The 25,024-nt window shown below is 44.1% G+C and overlaps 1 protein-coding gene across 1 annotated transcript in view; it reads right to left on the minus strand.

Moving 5' to 3' along the window:
* The window catches only part of LOC309545698 (sterol O-acyltransferase 2-like), a gene marked incomplete at its 5' end in the record, with an annotated part of 213,117 nt that overhangs the window by 134,443 nt on the left and 53,650 nt on the right, over window positions 1-25,024 (minus strand). Inside the window, 2 exons of the mRNA XM_082245034.1 lie at window positions 2,742-2,801; window positions 20,509-20,636. Coding sequence (XP_082101160.1) covers window positions 2,742-2,801; window positions 20,509-20,636 — 188 coding nt within the window. The remainder of the gene's footprint in view (window positions 1-2,741; window positions 2,802-20,508; window positions 20,637-25,024) is intronic.

The following is a 25,024-nucleotide window of genomic DNA, read 5'->3' on the forward strand; positions in this document are numbered from 1 at the left end:
TTAAAACACCCTTCAGTTCCACTATGGATATGTTAAACTTAGATCTTAATGGCAGTGGCCAGACAGTGCAGATAAGCAGGAGGCATGCCTCTCCTTTTACCCTCTACCACACACAAGCACCATAAAGTGAGTGCACTGTCCACTGGGAACTGCAGATTACTGAATAAATGTACAGAGCCAAAAAGAGTGGCTCTGTACCATGTCCACTCACACATTGTCTATAATGGCTGCGGTGCGCAGCAGCTTTCAAGGAACTTCATGATCGCAGTCAGCACACAGTAAAAAAGCTGTACAAGTGCAACCACTACCAGAAGAAACACTGATGTTCTTCCTCTCTTCAGTATTTTTCAACCCTATCTTGTTCCTGCCTGACCTTAATATTAACCCCTCACCTGCCTTATTCTGCCCATCCGGACAATAAACCCTTAATCACTATCCTCCCTATTTACAGAAAAAAAGAAAAACCCCAGCCCAGAGGTTATTAAATACAACCAAAAGATGTGTGTGTGTGTGTGTGTGTGTGTATATCTATATATATATATAGATATACACACACACACACACACACTATATTATCAAAAGTATTGGGATGCCTTCCTTTACACGTAAATGAACTTTAATGCCATCCCAGTCTTAGTACGTAGAGTTCAATATTAGGTTGGCCCACCCTTTGCAGCTATAACAGTATTAACTCTTCTGGAATGGCCCACCCTTTGCAGCTATAACAGTTTTACTCTTCTGGAATGGCTGTCCACAAGGTTTAGAAGTGTGTCTATGGGAATGTGTGACCATTTTTCCAGAAGCGCATTTGTGAAGTACGGAACTGATGTTGGAGAGAAAGTCTGGCTCACAGTCTCCACTCTAATTCAACCTAAAGGTGTTCTATGGGTTGAGGTCAGGACTCTGTGCAGGCCAGTCAAGTTTTCTCCACTCCAAACTCACTCCATGTCTTTTTATGGACCTTGCTTTGTGCACTTGGGGAGGGGGGGGATGGGGGGGATTATGGTGTGGGGTTGTTTTTCAGGGTTATGGAGATATATGGCCTGGTCATGAGTTTTGGGAAGGAGGAAGTTAATGAGCTTTTAATGAGAATTAATGAGTCCATGCTGGACTGGTAGAGAGGGTGCAGGCTCAGCATGCCCCTCCTAATGCAACATACTGTATATTAAGTACAGTGTATAGTGACATGGGACAAATCGCTTTTCAAAGTCGAGGAAATGCCTTAATGTTAGATTTTTCACATGACCACAGTCTCCGCCTGGTCCCAGGCATTGATGAGCGCGTGAAACGTACCCACGCTAGCGTAGATGACCCCGCCCACATACATATCTGTCCAGGTTGTGCAGGTTTGAGCAAGCTTTAAAAACATAGTGCTGAAGCTAAGCCTAATAAAGCCTATTAACAACTGCCAGTCAGCACTCCCATTAATGTGTTCTTCACCTTCCCAACCTAGACTTATAGGCTTCTAAACAGCTGCTTGAAAATGACTGAAAGCTTTGCAAATGATTTAGTAGAATCGTGATCTCTTATACAAGTGGATTCCAAACTGTAGACATAAGCGACAACTCCATAAATGCTATAACTGGTACAATGCTTTGCATCTTAGCTTTTATTTTTTTCATTTAATTTTATTGCATACTTGCCATAGGTTCTTAGCTCTTTATCATTCTTATGTCTACTTTCTTGTTTTTTTTTTTTGTTTTTTTTTACTATTTGACCCAAAATTTGCAAAAAAAATGCCTGAAGTCTTTATTAAACATATTTACATTATTAGTTATTAATGTTAGACATTAACATCTACTTATAAAAACATAACTAACATATAACTGAGGTACAGTGTCTCTGTCTGCTCACTAACTGTCACGTACCTGGAGATGGAGCCTGACATGGAGAGGAAGGCGATCTCTTACACCTCTGGCATGGTACCCTTGATAATGTAAAAAGGAGGCACGGAAGCCTGGAGTGGTACGAGTGCCTAGAAATTCAGATGGTGAAGGCTGAAGATATGAGGTCTGTGCGTACTTGGATGCAGGCTGGGTCATGACGCAGGGCAGCAGGTACTTGGCAGGCTGGCAGGTGGCAGACAGCAGGTACTTGGCAGATTGGCTGGTCACAGGCAGCAGATGCTTAGCAGGCTGGCAGGTCACAGGCAGCAGACAGTTGGCAGGCTGGCAGGAAGCCGACAGCAGATATAAGGATGGCCGGTTACACAGCAGGGTCAGGCAAGCGGGGTCGGTAACTAGCAGGCAAGTCAGGAACAGAGCAGAAGGCAGCAGAGTAGTCAGGTTAAGGCTGGAATTGGCAATGGCAAATGGGCAGACAGAGGTATAAGGCAGAGACATTGTCGAAGAGCAAGCCAGGGGTCGAGTACAAGCGTGGTCAGACAGATCAGGAGGGCAACAGAGTTTATACACCAGGAAGAGGTAGCAGGAAGCAGAACGCTATAGACCATAAGGCAAGGTCCTAGTGCAGCAGAGGTGTTTATATAGCCCATTTGGCACCACTTAGTGGTGGGCTTGAACGTTGGGGCACATGTGGTCGCGTATGCGCGCGCTCGTGAGTCATGTGAACAGGAATTCTCTGTCTCTAAGTTTGGCTAATAGGCTTTCTCCATTGGCTAACAGACATTCTCTGTCTGCACATAACTATGTGCCTGGGCTTACTACTTCTTCTTCTTCCCTGACACTAACACAGTAAACTAAAGTAATAATAAAAAAAAAAGATTGGAGTTATCCACTTACTCTAATATGGAAGCACGATGCACAAATGTTTTCCTCCTTTCAGACATTGATCCTTGGGGTCTAAATCACAAACAGCAAAACAATGCATTTAATAAAAAGTATATTATGTGCATAAGAAAATGCAGTGACCTTACATCATAATAACTTGCTTATATAACATAGCAAATGGCAAAAAAAAAGTTAGGGCTCTTTCACACGGCCGCTCCGTGTGAAAGCTCAGCTGCGGGACTTTTTTTTTTTTTCACGGATGACATTTGTGTCATCCGCTCGTATGTCCGCATATCATCCCATCCGTTTGCGGATGATATGCGGACATAATGTAAGTCTATGGGGATTGCGGATGTCAGCGGATGACACCGCTGACATCCGATTTTCCTTCCTTTCCGTTTTTTGAACGGAGGAAAAATAGGGTTCTGTTCCGTTCCAAAAAACTGAACAGAACTGAAAGGAGGAAAATCGGATGTCAGCGGATGGTATTCCGCTGACATCCGCAATGCCATAGACTTACATTATGTCCGCAAATCATCCGCAAAAAAATAGGATGATTTGCGGACACATGGAGTGGCCGTGTGAAAGAGCCCTTAGATTTAGTTTTCTCCTAACTGGATGCCAAATGGAAAAAGAATAGTTGTTACAGTACATGCAGCAGGGAAAGGATTATAGTCCTATAATGTCACAATACACTACTCCCCATTATTGATCACTAATCTACTTGGGAAAAGAAAAAATGAAAAGACAACAGATAACAGGTACTACTCCTTGAAGCTTAAAGGAGATGTACAGCCAAAGCTGAAGTCCGTTCTTTGCTGACGTCACAGAAGTCGGTCCAGGCTCTGTGTCATCAGGACCACAAAGTTGGGATCCGCCAGATCCCTGGACCGACACCCGGCTAAGCCACTGAGAGCCGGCCGCTGCGCCCCCTCCACAGCCCAGCGCTGCAGTGAGTGAGAAGGGGGCAGAGCAGAGAGCTGTGACTGACAATCAGCAGCTCTATGCCCAGGCAGCTGTCAGAACTGAGTGATTGGCAGTGTTTGATCGTTCAGTTCTCAGTGTAGAGGCAGCAACCGATGCTGCATCCACCTAGGTAAGTAGAATTCTGGAAAAAGACAGAAACCCATACTTCTCTTTTAATTCACACATTGTACAATGACTGACATTTTACAGCACCATAAAACGTCTGTCACCTAAAGCACATGCCAAAAACAATTGTTTCCTCTGTGTCCTATTCACATTGCAACACAGCCCGAGACTGCAATGCAGCATGGTGCGATAAAATCCAGACATACTGCATTTCATTGCAGCGTACAGTGGCAAATTGCATGGCACTGTACAGCAGTGCAGCGCATTGTGCTGCTGTACAGCACCACGAATGAAGTATATGTTTTGTACACTTCACATAAGGTTTAGCAAAGACTCTGGAGAATAAAATGGCAGTCGTTGCAATATTTTTGTCACGCGATATTTGCGCAACTTTCTTTCAAACGCAATTGTTTTGGAAAAAATACAATTCACGTTAAAAAAACGAAACAGTAAAGTTAGCCTCATTTTTTTGTATGTATATATACACACACATCTTTTGGTTGCATTTAATAACCTCTGGGGGTTTTTTTTCTCCCTGTAAATATACTTTGTAGGAGAAAGGACCAACGATTTTGATAAAAAAAAAAAAAAGTTTCCAAAACATAACAAATAAAAAGGCAGGCATCCCAATACTTTTGGTAATAGAGTGTGTGTGTGTGTGTGTGTGTGTATACAGTATATACTGTATATACTGTATATATATATATATATATATATATATATATATATATATTTTACAGACACACATATTTTACACATCCAGTTTAGCATACACCATACATAAACCTATGTTTGTATTGTTCTTTCACACATTCCTATACCATACATAGTGTAGCTGGTATGTATGCATTACCTGCATCCATACAGCTTCATGCCTGCTGATAACAGCTGCAGAGCCTTTCCTTCCTGATGGATCCAAATGGGGCTGCTGTGACTATCCTGTGCCAAACCCAAGACAAGCTTATTAAAAGTTCCCCTTCAAGACAGATCCTCTCTTTGCTTTCCTCTATGTTGAGTGGGGTGGAGCTTTCCTGGAAGCCTAAGGATAGATAGAGCTGTATAACTGGTTTCACGCCTGTTTTGGACCATTTACAATTGCATGGTCATGTGTGCTCTGGTAAGCCGTTTGTGTGTTTACCTTTTGTGGATTCCTTCTGTCTTCACTTCATATTATACATATATTGATTGTTGTGGCACGTTTTGGATTGCTATGCACTTTTAGGCTCCATGCACATTAGTGTTTTTCAAAAACTCCAATAATACTAGAAAAAAACCCTGGATGAAAAATGCTGATAAAAGCAATTTTGTGCCAGCTTGTACAGTAGTAACGTTTTAGTAGCTTTTAAGAGCATTAGCATTTTATTAGTGCAAATATCAAAGGATCCTGCAAGCTACTACGACCAATACTATTTCAATCTCTATCTCTCATTCTGAAGTGTATAGTGCTATAATAAAACAAACCTTAGTGCTGCTCTAAATATTATAATATAAAACAATCAAAAATGAATGAATAATAACAACTGCTAGAACTTCAGTTGTGACAAGGGTTGGTTTTTGGTTGGATTAGATAATCCAACCCCCGCCTTTATAACAGTACTATATCCTTCCTTTTTTCTAGGGATTTAATATATGTTGTTGTTCATATACTTTTTGATGGGTAGCCTCTCTAATTTATTAGTTACTAGCTTTTTGAACATATCTATACACTTATTGTCAGTCATTTTTGGGTTAAAGATAGATTTGTTCCTAAGCTAAGTATGCCTGCCCTCTGATTGTGTTCTCTCCTGTGGTTTCTGTAAGTAATACTTTTTAATATTTAATTTTCTAATGGATTTTTGGATACCGACATAAGTGTCAAACGTATTTAATCTTTTTTTAGGGGCATATTTGATGCCTCTATTAAGCGTCAAAATCTCTTCTCTGCTAAGGGGTGCCCCACTTAAATTGTAGATACCTTCCCCTAATTTTCCCTTCTCCTTTTTCTGTTGTAACCTCCTTCCCCTTCTACAGCCTCTCCTCTTTAGTTTACTTTCTCCTGGGTGGGTTCTTCCCACCTCCCGCCTAGAGTATGTGCTGGGTCTAACTGATCGTCTTCATTAAGGGGCATGTACCTAATATGGGTGGAAATTTGATAGATATCCTGTTGTGGTCTCTGTAACCTTTGTCTTTGTGGTTTAGGGGTATAATAATGTTCAACTTGCTTTGGGGTTATATTGTGCTGATATCCCCCTGGTGGAGGGCCACAGGGTAAATGCTGGTGTCCCCTTGGATATGAGCCCTGGGTGGGTGTGGCCATCCTTCCGGTGGTGGGCCCCTAGGGGGTTGGCCCTGCTGGTATTGTCCCCCATACCGTGGGCACCTATTATGGTATAGACCTCCCTGGTGCTGTCCTCCATAATTAGAATGTTGATACGGGGGACCCCTATTCCAATTGCCCCTAATGTATGGTGGTCCTCGATAGTAATGGGGCTTACCCCCTTGGTGCTGATACTCCCTATTGTTTGGTTGATAATATTGTTGTGGTTTCTTGTTCTTATCATATGTCGATGCATATAGTTTGTTCTGTTGTCCCCTGTTGTGTTGTTGTGAATCACTTTCCTTCTCATTCCTATAATTAGGTGCTCCCCGTTCTTGTGGTGCCATATATATGTGTGAGATTTTTGTTAATTTGGTGTCGAAAATTTCAGTGCTCTATTCACCTCCATTCTAACTTACCTTACTGGTGTAGTTATTCCCGGATGTGGTTTCCCCATTCACAATCTGTGCCTGCCACTTGAAAACCTGTTTCCTTTGGTAATCCCCTTGGTCCCTTTTATATTGTTTATTTTTGGTTTTGTTATTCTCCTGATCCTTTCTCTGCATAATTTTATTTAGATTTCCTGTTTGTTTGATAAAGTCCGCTGATTTCTTGAATGGTTCTATTTTAGTTTTCAATTCCCTAATTTGGGTTTCCACAATCCTTGATTTCCTCTGTTTACGTTTAATCAAACATTCCAAAACTTCTATGCCTTTCTTATTGAAGAATTTAAACCATTCCTCAATATCCTCCTCCATTAGACCGTCACTTATCGGAATATCCCATCTAAGCTTTCTTAGGACCATGTTATCCTTTATATACTTCTCCATGGTAGAGATATCCCACCATATATTTATTTTCTTATCCATTAAATGTCCAAATTTCCTAAACATATGTGTAGCACCCTCCTAGGTAGGTGCTAGGAAAACTATAAGGGGGGCCCCCTGTCTGCTTATCAGGGGGGCCTGATTGTTCAGCTAGGCTGTCATGTGTTTCCAGGTGTGTCTGGGGAGTCTCCCCACTGTGTCCAATGAAGGTTCTTATTGGACAGTGGAGGAAACCTGGCCAATAGACTAGGACTTGTATCTATCCCAGAGGGCAGAGTCTGCTGCAATGCATCCTGGGATGGGGTATAAGTCTGTGGGGAAGCACATGACAGGATGTCTTTGGCGGGAAGCAGAGTCCCAGGAGGAGGGTGACGACTGTCTCTCCTCCTGTCAGCGTGAGGAAAGAGTCCCTGGTGGTCGGCCTAAGGACCGGAAGGTTGGGCTGAGCTGCAGAGAGGGATCCAGTGTGTTGTGGACCAAGTGGAGCTGCTGGGGCAGAGGTTTCCAGGAAAGCAGTGTTGTGAGTACTGTAAACTGCCCCGGGGTCTGCCTAGGGTGGGGGACCACTCCAGAAGGTCAGAGGGATCCAGGAGCCATCTAAGCAGTAGAGAAGGCTTAGAGAAGGTGGTGCCAGAGTCTAAGCCCTGAAGATAAGTGTGTGAAAGAGGGCACCGTTGTGGGCCCTGAAGCGTTAAGCCATGCAGCAGATTTACAATTAGCTACCTCAGCAAGGAGTGCTAAAGGGAGCTCAAAAATGACTTTGTGACACAGGAAGGTGATCAGAAGTCAGTTTAGAGTTAACAGGCAGCAAGCCATCATTAACCTGTGTTAACTGGTGTTGACCAGCATCCAGCCAGCATCAAGTCAGCGCCAATTTTTTCAGTTGTCCCACGCAAATTGTGCATAGTTGAGCCAGAGGGGTATCCCACTCATCCCTTCTCCCATCCAAGTTCAAAATAAATACAAAAACCAAAAGATACTGTACTGTTTCTTGTCTCAGTGCTTACACTTGGAGAACATGCCTAAATGTGCTGTTGTTGCTAGCGGTAACCCAGGAGGACCCACATCCAGCAAAACAGCTGGGAATCCTGCTACATATATATTATATCATTGTCCTTATTCCCTCTATCAGAGAATACTTCCTCCAAATTAATTTCTCTATTTTCAAGAAATGAGAATATCTGCATAGTTGCTTCCAGCAGGTATAGGAGATGTTAATTATTGCAAATATCAAAGGATCCTGAGAGCTACTATGACCAATACGATTTCAATCAAGACAGCTGCAAGCACTGATCACCATCTCATACTGAAGTGTATAGTGCCATAATAAAACAAACCTTAGTGCTGCGCTAAATAATATCATATAAAACGATCAAAAATTAATGAACAACTGCTAAAACAAGTGTGTTCTATGCTATAGATAATGTGAATTATTAATACTTGTGATATAATCAGATGCTTCTTTAAAAACATAACACAAGTCCACAACTATGCAAATTTTATGTAAATATATTGTGATGATCCTTCCCGACACCGACATCCGTGTTGTATAGGGTGCTCACTCTTCCTTCTCCTTTCGTGCAGTTAAATGAACACATCCATGTGCCACCATGATGAGTGCTCCCCCCCTTAAGCTGGCCATTAACTATACGAGAAATCGGACGATAGCGATTTCGAAAAACGAACACATTTTCTGAAGGGCTTAACCACTTTACGACCGGCGCACGACGATCTACGTCGGCACTCAGCCCCGGCCAGGCAAACTGACGTAGGCCTACGTCAGCACAATTTGCCGGCCCTGTGCGCGCTCCCGCGCGTCCCCGCCGCCGATGATGACTCGATTGGGTTCAGAACCGATCAGTCATCAGGTCCAGGCCAATCATTTTTGGTCTGGACCTGTTGATCGGTCCTGCCCAATCAGATCATCCTCTAAGCCTGTGAAATGTAAACACAGGCTTAGAGGAGATGTGCCCTCCCCCCACAACGGTCTTTTTGGATCCAGCGTGAGAGGAGAGCACATCTTACTGTGAGTACTGCACCAAGCACACCCACACACAGTTAGATAGGCACATTTCACCCCCGATCGCCCCCCCAATTAACCCCTACAGCACCTGACACAACACACACTATATACAGCATATAGCATATACCTATATACCTGTATAAGTGTGATTTGTGAACAGGTGTAGCCCTTGCGACCCCCCCTTTTCCACTCAAATTACCCCCCACCCCCCCTAATAAAGATTTAACCCACTGATCCCCCCTGAACCCCCCCTGATCACCGCCGTTAACCCCTACACCCTCTGTCACATCAGCACTAATACAAACGCAATATACGGTGTTATTGTATTTTTGTATTAGTGTCATTGTGATCAGAATTAGCGCAGGCGACTAAGTTTCTGTCCCAAGAAGGTTTAGGGTCCCCGCCACCCGCCCAATAAAGATTTAAGCCCCTGACCCCCCCCTGATCACCCCTACACCCCCTGCCATAACACACACCGTATACAGTATATAGCATTTTGCTATATACCCGTATAAGTGTGATTTGTGGTCAGGTCTAGCGCTTGCGACCCCCCTTTTTCCACTTGAATTACCCGCCACCCCCCCCTAATAAAGATTTAAGCCCCTGATCCCACCTGATCCCCCCCTGATCACCGCTAGTTAACCCCTACACCCTCTGTCACATCAGCACTAATACAAACGTAATATACTGTGTTTTTGTATTTTTGTATTAGTGTCATTGTGATCAGAATTAGCGCAGGCGACTAAGTTTGTGTCCCAAGCAGGTTTAGGGTCCCCCCCACCCGCCCAATAAAGATTTAATCCCCTGATCCCCTCCTGATCACCCCTACACCCCCTGCCACAACGCACACTGTATACAGTATATAGCATTTTCTATATACCCGTATAAGTGTGACTTGTGACCAGGTTTAGCGCTTGCCACCGTTCCTTTTATCCTTAGGATACCCGCCAGTCCCTTCCAATAAAGATTTAAACCCCTGATCCCCCCCTGATCACATCCCGTTAACCCCTACACCCTCTGTCACATTAGCACTAATACACACATAATATACTGTTTTTACTGTATTTTGTATTGGTGTCATTGTGACTTGAGGTTGCGCTAGCTAGCTAGTTTCTTTCCCAAAGGAGGTTTAGGGTCCCCGCCACCCCCCCCCAGATCCCCAGCGCATAGTTTAGAAGTAACCCCTTGATTGCCACACACGCACGCACGCACGCACGCACGCACCTACACTTCCATTTCTAGTATAGTGTTTGAACAGATCAATATCTGATCTGATCAGAACTATACTAGCGCCCCCATAGTTTAGGGTTCCCAAAACGCGGTGTTTGCACGATCAGTACTGATTCCGGCCAGCACCTGCGTTTAACCCTTTCACCCAGGCAAGTGTAGTAATCAATAGATTACTGTCATTTGCAAAAAAACACAAGACACAAAACCGCTGTGTTAGCAGAGTCAGGCCTGATCCCTGCTAGCATTAGCAGTTTTTTTTGTAGCGCTTGAAATAGTCTTCGACAACCAGGTGCTTTTATTACCTGTGAGTCGCATCACTGTACGAGTAAATTTAGTTGCCAAAATGACCAAACGTTCGTACAGGGATGAAGAGCTTCTCAGTTATATGCTGACCGAGTCATCTGATAGCGAAGGGGAAGCTACAATGACCGAATTAGTGTCAGTATATGAACCTGATGACGGCAGCGGCTCCCTGACAGATAGCTCCGACGACAGATGGGTCCCTGTTAGACCCAGGCGTACCCGACCCCATTCTGAAGTTGTTGTGATGCAGGAATCGCAGGGTGCTCGTATGGAGCAGAGTGTGGGTACTAGTGCCGCTCATCCTTCTGGCGACCTGGCAAGCGCCAGCGGCCTAGTACAACCTGGACCTAGTACAACCAGCACTGCAGTAAGACCTGGTGACGTGGCGAGTCCCCTAAGTGCAGTTGAAGCTGGTGCGGTGGCTAGCACAAGTAGTGGCCCGCAGCCACCGCGTATTCGAAGACAGGCCCGTAGAGCCCATAGTGCCCTCCCTGATGCGCTGGCATTTCCTAATTGGCAACCCACCGATACTACAGCGCCAGTACTTCCCCCATTCACCGCCCAACCTGGAATCCACGTGGAGACAGCTGGTTTTACGCCCCTGAACTTTTTTGAGCTGTTCTTCACGGAAGATCTTTACAGATCTATTGTGGATCAATCAAATTTGTATGCACAACAGTTCATCGCCGCCAACCCAAATTCACACCTTGCCAGACAATTCCGCTGGAAACCTATAACGGTTTCCGAATTTAAGATCTTTCTGGGCCTTTCCCTCCACATGGGCATAACTAAACAGAGTGAATTGCGGCTATATTGGTCCACTAGCCCAATTCACCATATGCGCATGTACTCTGCCTCTATGTCCAGGACGAGATACGAGCAAATTCTGCGATTTATGCATTTCAGCGACAATGAACTCTGTCGTCCTCGGGGAGACCCTGCATACGATCGGCTCCACAAAATTCGGCCCCTCATAGACCACTTCAATCAGCGGTTTGCAGCCTTGTTTACCCCCGAACAAGTTGTCTGCGTTGACGAGTCCCTGATTAAATTTACTGGCCGCCTTGCTATGAAACAGTACCTCCCCAGCAAGCGTGCCAAGTACGGGGTCAAACTGTATAAATTGTGTGACAGGGCCACAGGCTATACAGTTAGTTTCCGGGTCTATGAGGGAAAAGATAGCTGTGTGGAGCCCCCCAACTGCCCAGACTACATAGGGAGCAGCGGTAAGATCGTTTGGGACTTGGTGTCACCCTTATCCGGAAAGGGGTACCATTTGTACGTGGACAACTTTTATACAAGCGTGCCACTATTTAGTCACCTTCTTGATTTACAAATTGGCGCATGTGGCACCGTGCGACCTAATCGCCGGGGCTTCCCCCAACGGCTTGTAGATTCCCGTCTTAGTCGGGGGGCGAGAGCCTGCTTGAAAACGGACAAATTACTTGCGGTGAAGTGGAAGGATACACGGGATGTTTATGTTCTGTCCTCCCTTCACCCAGACACGACGATCCAAATTCCTACGGCAACTGGCGTTGTGGAGAAACCCCTCTGTGTCCACGAATATAACCTTAACATGGGAGGGGTGGACCTTAACGACCAGCTTTTGGCGCCGTATTTAGTTGCCCGTAAAGCCAGACGCTGGTACAAAAAAGTGTCTGTTTACCTATACCAATTGGCTATGCTGAACGCCTTTGTCCTATACAGGGCGTCAGGACGAACTGGATCTTTCCGGGAATTCCAGGAAGAGATCATCCTTGCCTACCTGTACCCAGGAGGCATGCCTGCCCAACTTCCCCTTCCAGATGCAGTGAGCCGGCTGCATGAGAGGCATTTTTCACATGTCCTCCCGAGTACCCCTACCCAAAGATGGCCCCAAAGAAGATGTCGTGTCTGTAGCAAGCGCGGATTTAGGCGTGACACCCGTTATTATTGTCCCAAATGTCCTGACCAACCTGGTCTCTGCATCGGGGAATGTTTCGAGCGCTACCATACACTAGTGGATTATTAGCGTAGGGTACAGCACGACACAGTGTAGGGCACATAAACACAGGGTCTCGAAGGATGTTGGATGTCCATCGACATTTTGAGAGACCCAAGCTGGAAGAGAAGATCGCAGATGATCGCAGTCCCTCCCAAATCAAGAAGTAAAGGAACAGTTAGAAAGAAAAATAAAAGGATCCAAAAACTGTTGTGGTGTCAGTAATTTTATATGTCCTTCTACTCCTTCCTACTATACTTTTTTTCAATGTCCTTTGTTTGTTTTTTCATTCTTTTGTGACCTGTTTCTCTTGCAGGTCCCTCGTCGGCTACCACGCATTGATTTTATATATTCTGACACAAACAGCGTTTGCGCTCAGCATATATGGATACCTTTGCTGATAGCAGCTGTGGTGATTTTCTGATTTCAGCACTGCAGTTAAAATCCTATTTTGGTATACGTGGATAGCGCCGTGTATACCCATCATTAAATTCAGTGGGTGGTTGTTTGGGCGGTTAATGATGAAAATCCAAAAACTGTTGTTGTCAGTCATTTTATATGTCCTTCTACTCCTTCCTACTATACTTTTTTTCAATGTCCTTTGTTTGTTTTTTCATTCTTTTGTGACCTGTTTCTCTTGCAGGTCCCTCGTCGGCTACCACGCATTGATTTTATATATTCTGACACAAACAGCGTTTGCGCTCAGCATATATGGATACCTTTGCTGATAGCAGCTGTGGTGATTTTCTGATTTCAGCACTGCAGTTAAAATCCTATTTTGGTATACGTGGATAGCGCCGTGTATACCCATCATTAAATTCAGTGGGTGGTTGTTTGGGCGGTTAATGATGAAAATCCAAAAACTGTTGTTGTCAGTCATTTTATATGTCCTTCTACTCCTTCCTACTATACTTTTTTTCAATGTCCTTTGTTTGTTTTTTCATTCTTTTGTGACCTGTTTCTCTTGCAGGTCCCTCGTCGGCTACCACGCATTGATTTTATATATTCTGACACAAACAGCGTTTGCGCTCAGCATATATGGATACCTTTGCTGATAGCAGCTGTGGTGATTTTCTGATTTCAGCACTGCAGTTAAAATCCTATTTTGGTATACGTGGATAGTGTCGTGTATACCCATCATTAAATTCAGTGGGTGGTTGTTTGGGCGGTTAATGATGAGTAATACTACGCATTATTCCTGTGCTGATTTCTGATAGGTTCTCTTTTTTTCCGTTCAGCCCACAGGCTGCATGAAAAAAAAAAAAACCTATATGCCAAACAAGGACCAGCAATGTACTGGTACGTTGCTGGACTTTGAGTGGTTATACCAGGATGATGCCTGCAGATTTAGGCATCATCTTGGTATCGTTTTTTACAGCCAGCGGTCGGCTTACATGTAAAAGCAATTCTAGCAGGTAATTGGCCGCTAGACTGCTTTTACATGCAGTGGGAGGGGCCTCCCCCCCCCCCCACCGCCGCCTTCCGCAGCCTTCCATGGTTTTTCTCTGGCTCTCCTGTCCCACCGGTTAACCCGAGAGTGCAGCCGGTGGTTCAATTATCTAACCATAGAGCTAATTGGAGATGAGAATGGCTCCAATCATCTCTATGGCCTAAGATGCCGGAGGCTACGAGCATTTTATGACTTCTGTTTCGCCAGAAATAAACAGGGCCATTGGGAAATTGGGAAAGTATTTTATCACACCAATTTTGGTGTGGTCAGATGCGTTAAGGTCAGAGGAGAGATCTAGAGTCTAAAAGACCCCAATTTTTTTTAAAAAGAGTACCTGTCACTACAGATTGCTATCATAGGGGATATTTAAATTCACTATGATAACAATAAAAATGATTTAAAAAAAAAAAAAATTAAAGGAAAGGTGTCAAAATAACATAAAAAAGCAAAAGAAAAAAAAAAAAAAAAAAAAAAAAATTGAGCCCCCCCCCTTACCCCCGGTGCTTGCGCGCAATGGCGCACGCAAGCGGTGGTCTAGTGTCATATGTAAACCACAATTGCAGCATGCATGTGAGGTATCGCCGCGATCGCCAGATCGAGTGCAGTAATTCTTGCAGTAGACCTCCTCTGTAAGTCTAAAGTGGTAACCTGTAGAGACTTTTAAAGGTTTTCAAAAATGTACATACGTTTTTGTCGCTGCGCAGGCATGCGCAATTTTTAAAGCATGTCATGTTAGGTGTCTATGAACTCGGCATAAGATCATCTTTTAAATTTTACCAAAAAAATTGGAATTATATAGTGTATTTGTGCAATAAATTAAAAAAAAATGTATTTTTTTCGCAAAAATTGCGTTTGGAAAATCTGTGCGCAAATACCGTGTGACAAAAAAATTTGCAAGATCCACCATTTTATTCTATAGGGCCTCTGCTTTAAAAAAATATATAATGTTTGGGGGTTCAAAGTAATTTTCTAGTAAAAAAAAAATATTTTTTCATGTAAACAAAAAGGCACAGAAAAGGCTTGGTTTTCAAGTGGTTAGAAGAGTGGGTGATGTGTGGATAAGATTGAGTATAAAATGCCGGAACTGTTCAAACACCCCCCTAATGACCCCTTTTTGAAAAGTAGACACCCAAAGCTTTTTTCTGAGAGGCATGGTGAGTCCATGGAGTATTTTATATTTTGCCACAAGTTTCCGCAAAATTATTATTATTTTTTTTTTTGTTGTTTTTTTACAGAAAGTTGTCACTAAATGATATATTGCTCATGCATGCCATGGGAATATGTGAAATGACACCCCAAAATACATTCTTTTGCTTCTCCTGAGTACAGGGATACCACATGTGTGAGACTTTTTGGGAGCCTAGCTGTGTACGCGCCCCCGAAAACCAATCCACATCTTCAGGTTTTCTAATGGCGTAAATTGCTGATTTTACCCCTGACTACCTGTCACAGTTTCAGAGGCCCTGAAATTTCAAGATGGCACAAAACCCCCCCAAATGACCCCATTTTGCAAAGTAGACACTCCAAGCTACTGGCTGAGAAGTATGGTGAGTCCATGGAATAGTTTATATTTTGCCACAAGTTTCGAGGAAAAAAATTTTTTTTATTTTTTTTTATTTTTTTACACAAAGTTGTCAGTAAATGATATATTGCTCACACAGGCCATGGGTATATGTGAAATGACACCCCAAAATACATTCTGCTGCTTCTCCTGAGTACAATGATACCCCATGTGTGAGACTTTTTGCCAGTCTAGCCGCGTACAGGACCCGGAAAACCAATGCGCACCTTTAGGCTTTCTAAGGGCGTAAATTGTTGATCTCACTCCTTACTACCTATCACAGTTTTGAAGTCCATAAAAAGCCAAGATTGCACAAACCCCCCCCAAATGACCCCATTTTGCAAAGTAGACACTCCAATCTATTTGCTGAGAGGCATGGTGAGTATTTTGCAGCTCTAATTTTTTTTGGAAAATGAAGAAAAAACAGGAAAATGCATTTTTTTTCCTCTTTTTTCAATTTCCAAAACTTTGTGACAAAAAGTGAGATCTGCAAAACACTCAACATGCCTCTCTGCAAATAGCTCAGGGTGTCTACTTTCCGAAAAGGGGTCATTTGGGGGGGGGTTGTGCTGTCTTGGCATTTCATGGCCTCCAAAACTGTGATAGGTAGTCAGGAGTGAAATCAACAATTTACGCCCTTGGAAAGCCTGAAGGCGATGATTGGTTTTCGGGGTCCTGTACTCGGCTAGACTGCAAAAAAGTCTCACACATGGGGTATCCCTATACTCAGGAGAAGCAGCAGAATGTATTTTGGGGTGTCAGTTCACATATACCCATGGCATGTGTGAGCAATATATCATTTACTGACAACTTTGTGTAAAAAAAAAAAAAATATATATATATATATATATTTCCCGGAACTTGTGGCAAAATATAAAATATTCCATGGACTCACCATGCCTCTCAGCAAATAGCTTGGGGTGTCTACTTTCCAAAATGGGGTCATTTGGGGGGGTTTTGTGCTATCTTGGAATTTTAGGGCCTCCGAAACTGTGATAGGTAGTCAGGAGTGAAATCAACAATTTACGCCCTTGGAAAGCCTGAAAGTGGGGACTGGTTTTCGGGGACCTGTACTCGGCTAGACTGCAAAAAAGTCTCACACATGGGGTATCCCTGTACTCAGGAGAAGCAGCAGAATGTATTTTGGGGTGTCATTTCACATATACCCATGGCATGTGTGAGCAATATTTCATTTACTGACAACTTTGTGAAAAAAAAAAAAAATATATATATATATATATATTTCCCGGAACTTGTGGCAAAATATAAAATATTCCATGGACTCACCATGCCTCTCAGCAAATAGCTTGGGGTGTCTACTTTCCAAAATGGGGTCATTTGGGGGGGTTTTGTGCTATCTTGGAATTTTAGGGCCTCCGAAACTGTGATAGGTAGTCAGGAGTGAAATCAACAATTTACGCCCTTGGAAAGCCTGAAAGCGGGGACTGGTTTTCGGGGACCTGTACTCGGCTAGACTGCAAAAAAGTCTCACACATGGGGTATCCCTGTACTCAGGAGAAGCAGCAGAATGTATTTTGGGGTGTCATTTCACATATACCCATGGCATGTGTGAGCAATATTTCATTTACTGACAACTTTGTGAAAAAAAAAAAAAAATATATATATATATGTATTTCCCGGAACTTGTGGCAGAATATAAAATATTCCATGGACTCACCATGCCTCTCAGCAAATAGCTTGGGGTGTCTACTTTCCAAAATGGGGTCATTTGGGGGGGGTTTGTGCTATCTTGGAATTTTAGGGCCTCCGAAACTGTGACAGGTAGTGCAGAGGTGACATGCACAATTTACGCCATTAGAAAACCTGGGAGTGTTGATTGGTTTTCGCGGTCCTGTACACAGCTAGGCTCCCAAAAAGTCTCACACATGGGGCATCCCCATACTCAGGAGAAGTGGCAGAATGTATTTTGGGGTGTAATTCCACATATACCCATGTCATGTGTGAGAATTTTATCTTTTAGTGACAACGTTGTGTAAAAAAAAAAAATAAAAAAAAAAAATAGTAATATTCCCAAAACTTGTGGTAAAATATAAAATATTCCATGGACTCACCATGCCTCTTAGCAAACAGCTTGGGGTGTCTACTTTCCAAAATGGGGTCATTTGGGGGGGTTTTGTGGTATCTTGACATTTCAGGGCCTCCTAAACCGTTAGAGGTAGTGAGAAAATGCAATGAAAAATGTACGCCCTTTGAAATTCTGATGGTGGGGATTTGTTTTTGTGGTCCCGTACACAGCTAGGCTCCCAAAAAGTCCCACATATGTGGTATCCCTGTACTCAGGAGAAGCAGCAGAATATATTTTGGGGTGTAATTACACATATACCCATGGCATGTGTGAGCAATATATCATTTCAATGACAACTTTGTGTAAAAAAAAAAAAAAAAAAATTTTTAGTCATTTTTCAAACACCTGTGACAAAAAAATGAAATATTCAATGAGCTCAACATGCCTCTCAGAACATTCCTTAGGATGTCTACTTTCCAAAAAGTGGTAGTTTGGGGGGGTTTTGTACTGCCCTGCCATTTTAGCACTTCATGAAATGAGATAGGCAGTCAAAAATTAAAGCTGCGTAAATTTCTGTATTTACACCATAGTTTGTAGACGCTATAACTTTTGCGCAAACCAATAAAAATACGCTCATTGAATTTTTTTTTGTCAAAGACATGTAGCTAAATATATTTTGGCCAAAAAAAAAATACATAAATTGAGTATATTGGATATTTTTTAAAAGACAAAGTTGAAAATGTCATTTTTTTGCAAAATTTTCGCTCTTTTTTTATTAATATCGCAAAAAATAAAAAGCGCAGAGGTGATCAAATACCACCAAAAGAAAGCTCTGTTTGTGGGAAAAAAAGGACGTAAATTTCGTTTGGGTACCACATTGCATGACCGCACAATTGTCAGTTAAAGTCACGCAGTGCCGAGTCGTAAAATACCCCCTGGTCGGAATGGGGGTAAAATCTTCCGGGGCTTAAGTGGTTAAGATACTACCATCATGTAGCGACCAAATTTCGAAAGATAAACGTTTGTTCAATGGACATAAATGAACTGGTTTATTGTTTTCGATTTGGTCACATTAGCAGGGAAATGACTACATAAAGTTGACCTCTCTACGTCCCTTCCGTATATGCCCGCTCGGTGTACCGTACGTTCGTTGTGTGGACAGATCTTTCCTGCTTCCTTCGCTTTGTTAGCATCCCTGTAGCTTTTCATTCAGTATGAATAATGTCGATAAGAGGACCATTGCCATAGCAATGCTTGGTATCATATCAATACAACAGGCACATGAGAAGAAAACTAGAAGAAGACAATGGATAAAGCAATGGCTGAGGAACCGTGAAAAATATTCTAACATTGTAGAAAGACCTGAAGGAGAATAATCCGTATGGCTTTCGGAATCAGGTTTCAGACAATGAACAGTCCAGGGGATTTGGTTTTATGTTTTATTTTAGAACTTGGATGGGAGAAGGGGTGAGTGGCATACTCCAATTTGAACTATGCACAATTTTTGAGGACAACTGACTGTAGTGTGTGTGGCAAGGCCACTACTTCACCTTGCCCCTGAAGTGAAGTAAAAGATATGTTCCTGAATGAATTCCTCTTCATGGTCCTAACCTGGCACCCCCTTTCTCACTTCTCATGCACGCTAGTCCTTGTCCACTGACTCTCCACTGGAGTGGTCCCCTTCCTGGGCAGACCCCTGGCAAGCTTACCGGTACTCACAGACACTGTTTTTCCCTGGGTTGCTCTGCCTTCAGCTCCACTCGTCAGTATCCTGGACCTCCTGGCTCAGCATCACACACTTGGTCGACTAGACCGACCGCCTGTGACCACCTTCCTTGCTTACAGGAGGAGAGACAGCAGTCACCCTCCTCCTGGGACCTGGCTTCCCGCCCAAAGATGCCCTGTCACATGTGCCCCTGGCTTTTATGACGTATCCCAGGATGCACCGATGTTGTTCCCTCCCACTGAGACAGCCACAAAAGCCTGTGTGTCACTGGCTGGGTTTCCTCCACTATTCAACAGGCTCTCCCATTGGATACAGTGGGGACACTCCCTCAGCCCAGATGAATCACACCCTGGACACATGCAACAGGCAGAACTAACAATCAGGCTCCCCTGATAAGCAGATAGAGCTGCTAAGCTTTTACCAACCTAGCACCTACCTAGGAGGGTGCTACATAAGAATGCCGGATGAAGCCTTTCAGCTGCTATTGAGCCATGTAGCACCCCTCATAAGAAAACAGAATACTGTCCTCAGACAAAGTATAACAGCAGAGCAACGATTAATAGCAACACTTTGTTTTCTGGCAATTGGAAGGACATATGAAGATCTCAAGTTTACCACAGGCATATCAGCCCAGTCGCTAGGTCGCATCATCCCAGAAACCTGTGCAGCTATAGTGAAGGTCTTGCAAACTGAATATTTAAAGGTAATCACATTATCTCTATTTATTAAAATGATTTACAAAAACAGTATAGAAGTGATTTGATAATTTATTTTATTTTACAGTAGGTAGTCAGCAAGAAACGATATGTTTTTTGAACAAAAACATAATTTAACAAAAAAAAAAAAAAACTGAGCACAAATATGTTTTTGGGGGTTGTAAACATCATCAACTAGGAAAAACATAATAACAGTTCATACAGAACATGAACACGCAAAATATAAAAATCGCAGAGGTGATCAAATACCACCAAAAGAAAGCTCTATTTGTGAGAAAAAAAGGACATAAATTTTATTTAGGTACAGCGTCGCACGACCGCGCAATTGTCCGTTAAAGTAATGCAGTGCCGAATCGCAAAAAATGGCCTGGTCATTAAGGGGCAAAATCCTCCGGTCCAGAAGTGGTTAAGTAGTTTCTCAAGTAACCTTATATTAGATTCTCAAAAATAAATTTTGTTTGTTCAAGTATTATAATGCTGATGTTATAAAATGATGTGACCATGATTGCAGATCTTCTTTAAAATGTTAGCATATCCATTCATCTCACCGTTTTTTTATTACAGTTGTTGCAGTTTTTTCCCCTTTTCTGTGTGATTGCACAGACTCTGTCATGGCTTTATCATGAAGGGTCCTTAAATGATTGCTTAGATCCTCCACAATCTCTGCCTTCACACCCTAGAAAAGAGAGATTCTGTTAAAGGCCATTAACTTTTTAAACCATTAAAGTAGTTTTGGACTTAGAATATGAAGATCTGAGAGATTATAGAGAATATTTAGAAATATTAATTGTGCTAGAACAGTAACCTAAAAAAAAGAACCTTTCTTCACTTCCTGGGAGGGAGCCTAGACACTGCTACCTCCAATTGCTAGTCTCATGAGATTTGGAGCGAAATTAATAATGTCACTGCTGTGCTGCCCACCATTTTTCTTGCTGGAGGGCCTAACACAAGGAAGCGAAAGGCCTGCCGCTGCACAGACGCACAATGCAGGACAAGGCATTTTAAGTCTTTAAGCTCTCACGAGCAGGGCCCTCTAAATCCTTTCGTCATACCTCCCAACAGCCCCGGATTGGCTGGACTTTCCTGCATCTTCACCTTTTTTTCCACGGTCCCCGTGTACAGGAAGTTTATCCCGCATCATTATGTTTCAGCCTGGGGTTAGGCCTGTGGTCACAGCTCAATACTTTTACTTTAGAACACAGAAGCCCAACTTCTGCATTTGAAAGTGAAAGTAACAGTTCTCCTGCGGCTCCTACAACAGCCTCCCTGCTCTGCTCTTAGGGCCGGGACAAGTGCTGGTCTGGCTGAATGCAATGAAAAGGAAGCTCTTGCTACAGTGGTTAGAAGAGCCAGAAAGGTAACCATATGGAAGATATTAGAGCTTTAGGGGAGGGTTGGGGACAAAGATGCACCCTGTGCATGATACACTCCAGAACCCTGCACACTACGTAATGCACTCCAGAACCCTGTAGTTTGTGCCTAGCACTCTCTTGCACTTTGCACTATGTGCATAAAACACTCCAGAAACCTTCACTCTGTATGTTGCTCTCTACTAAACCCTGGACTCTGTACATAACGCACTCCAGAACTCTGCACCCTGTGCATAATGCACTTCAGAAACCTGCACTGTGAATCTAGTGCTCTCCTGAATCCTACAATCTGTACGTAACTTACTCCAGAACCTGGTACCCTGTGCATATCGCATTCCAGAACCCTGCACTGTGGGCATAGTGCACTCCAAAACCCTTCACCCTGTCTATAACAGTCCACAACCCTATACCTTACCCTAGCACTCTCCTGAACCCTACGATCTGTACGTAATGCTCTCCGAAACCTTGGTCCCTGTGCATAAAGCATTCCAGAACCTTGCACTCTGTGTGTAAAGCACTCCAAAACTCTTCACCCTTTTTTTCTTTTTCTTTTTTGATTATGCTGGGGTTTGTATGTATCCATGAGACTCTTGCTTGTGGAACAATAATCAAAGCATATTTTATCGGTACAAGGTTTAACTATGCCCCTTGAGCTCCTCCCACTGTCAAGAATTTAGCCACACCCACTCTTGCCATGTATGGCACCACAGGTCACTTCCTTCCTCAAGTGTCCCTCATTCTGAGGTTCAAAAGTTGGGAGGTATGTACACGGTGTATCCCCAGTGGCTGCTCCTGCTCCGTTCTCTTCCTGGTCCCCCCATGTACCTTCTCTCTGATGCCTCCCTTTGTTAGTTGCAGTGCCACCCCGAGCAACAGCGCTGTACCCTAGCCTTTGTCACTCTTCTCTTAGTGACAGCAGGGAGCTGTCAGCAAGCTGGGTTCCCGGGAGTGGATTGGCTGTGCGCAGACAGACACGCCCCCAAGCCCAACTTCCTGCACATACACAGCAGAGGATGGGAAGGAAGCTTTTGGTCTGTGCTGCCTGCGCGGGGATCTATAGAGAGCTGAGACCCTGGTGAGACACTATGCATGCTGACTGCCCTGCTCCCCCTAGATGGTATGGTAAGCAACTTGTTGAGCTATTCTCTGGGTCCTGACAGGTCAATTGTTAAGTGATAGCACCCAGCTGTGACCAGGGACAGGAGCACTTCCAGCAAGGCCAGGGTGGGGGAAGGTTAGAGGGGGCATGCCACCTGCACCCAGGGGAGTCCCTGCCTCTGATCCACCTTACAAGGTCACTGAGCATGGGGCCAAGCATGGAGCATTTGGGGCCAGGCATCATCCACTGGTGCGGGATCTGGAGGACTGGGTCTTCTGCTCCTCCCAGCCTAACCTCTGCTGCTCCAGGGCTGACTCCTTACCCTTTAGCACCCCATGTAGTAGCCCCTGCAGCATCACCAGTACCCCAGTGCTCGGCGCCACCACCCTACAACCGGAGCCAGAACATTTGGGGTGGAGACAAACAGCAGGGACCAGTATTAAACAGTTTTGTTTTCCTGTTTTTTTTTTTTAAATGTGTGCCCCCCCGGACGCATCTGACCCCCAGTACAATTCTGCGTCCCCCCTCCCTTTCCAAAGTTCCCCCCGAACATTTGTCCAATCCTCCTCTGCCCCACCTTCTAGCACAAGTCCCCTCCTCTGCCAAAGGCCCCCCCCAGCACATATCTAACCCCCCCCGCCTTCTAGCACAAGTGCTCTCTCTTCCCAAAGCACACCCCTAGTATATATCTATCCCCCACTCTACCCCACATTCTAACACAAGTCCTTTACCTCCCAATGCGACCCCCCACCCCACCCCAGCACATACCTGAAGCCTGGGATTTGTTTAACCATGCCCTTAAGCCCCTCCCATGCTATTGTTTGGCCACGCCTTTATTTTTTTTGCTGCAGTACGCTTTGCCGCAGGTCACACGCTTCTACCCCCCTTAAGTGTCCCTCATTCTCAAATTTGAAAGTTGGGAGGTATGTACTATGCCCATGCATATGAGGGTACCTTTGCCTGTGTACACGCTCATCAATGCCCGGGACAAAACGGGGCTGCGTTCATATGAAAATCATCAGCTTACTGTGTGCAGTAATAAATGTACAGAGTTCCTCTGTGAATTGTCTTGTCCCATGTCACTACATATCTTGCTTGTCAAATATTGCATTTAGGAGGGACAATGCTGGGCCCATGCCTACTCCACCAGTTCAGTGTACCTCTGCCACCTCACTCCCAGTGACAGAATGGGGTCCTGCTGAGAACTAGCGTGGACCCCATACATGCTCTAGTTTACTCCTTCTCTCCATTACCAGGTACATAAGATGTCTGTACCACAAGTTTGGTCCTGCTTGCTTTAGGGAACTGACCACTAGCAGGAGGAGGGCAGGACACCGACCCACTTGCTACCAGAGGACCTGTCACCTATGCCAGGCACCACACTTCTGACCAACTCTTCACTAGTTCCTGGTTACTCATAGTAACCTTTGTAGTGGTTTTGTTTCACACCCCATATGTGCTTTACAGGCCTAGTTCCTTATCACGCCATGTACCAACATGCACCGCTTGAATAACTTCAGACCAGGCTCAAGAACAGTTCAAGTACTTTACTGAGAATGTCTGTGGCAAAGACAGTACAGGTATAACATAGTTCCTACCCTAACTGGCTAAATTGTGGCTGCCCAGATATACCTCAGAAAGCGTAAGTCCAATACTGTGTCCTCCAAAGCTGTCAGATTCCTCCAAGGCTCCGATATTCTTGTGGGACTACATAACGCAGCAGCCTTTCCTCAGCTTCCCATATACAGGTTGCAGCTCTATCAGGCTCTGCCTTCCCCCTATTTATATTTGCATCAGGAAGGAAGACAAAAGGGAAGGACCCCAAAAGCCCGGGAAAAGAGTCTGAACACAGTTAACCCCTTCCCAGCCTGGGCAGACTATCTCACTCACTGAAAAAACATTAGCCCTTGTAGGCACCAACCTACAAGCAGCTTAAAGTAATCTGGGAACTTCTGATCCTCGGCCAGCAAGGTAACCCCAGTGTTTGCTTACATTTGAGTTTCGACTTGTTTGCTTACATTTTGAGTTTTGAATTCCTTGACCCAGTAGGGCATTTTGGGGGTTTTTTAATCCCCTTAATAGAACTTTATTGATTGGTGATATATAAGTTATGTTGCCACTGTCTACTGTTCATCGAATAGCCAACTAAGAAAAGGAAAAATAGTGTGGCGCGCTCCCACCCCCACTCGGCAGCGGGGAAGACGATGTGCGGCTCAAGCAGCTCTGATTGCCACCTGACACCCGCGATCGCTCCTTGCTGGGAGAGAAAGACAGTCGGATGTTGTAAACACAGCCAACTGTCCTTCTCCCTGGGATGATCACAGAGCTCATGTGATCCTGCTATATAGAATCACATGTCTCTATGGTCACCTCAGAAGCCACGCCGCCCCACAGCTAGAATCACTCCCCTAGGGTCACATTTAACCCCTTCATCACCTATACTGTTAACCCCTTCCCTGCCAGTGTCATTATTACAGTAACAGTGCATATTTTTAGCACTGATTTCTGTAGTAATGTCACTGGTCCCCCCAAAAGTGTCAAAAATGTCAGTTAGGGGTCCGATCTGTCCGCCGCAATGTCACAGTCCCGCAAAAA

The sequence above is a fragment of the Pelophylax lessonae genome (assembly GCF_965119305.1).
Source record: "Pelophylax lessonae genome assembly, chromosome: 2".
In the NCBI taxonomy this organism is placed as follows: domain Eukaryota; kingdom Metazoa; phylum Chordata; class Amphibia; order Anura; family Ranidae; genus Pelophylax; species Pelophylax lessonae.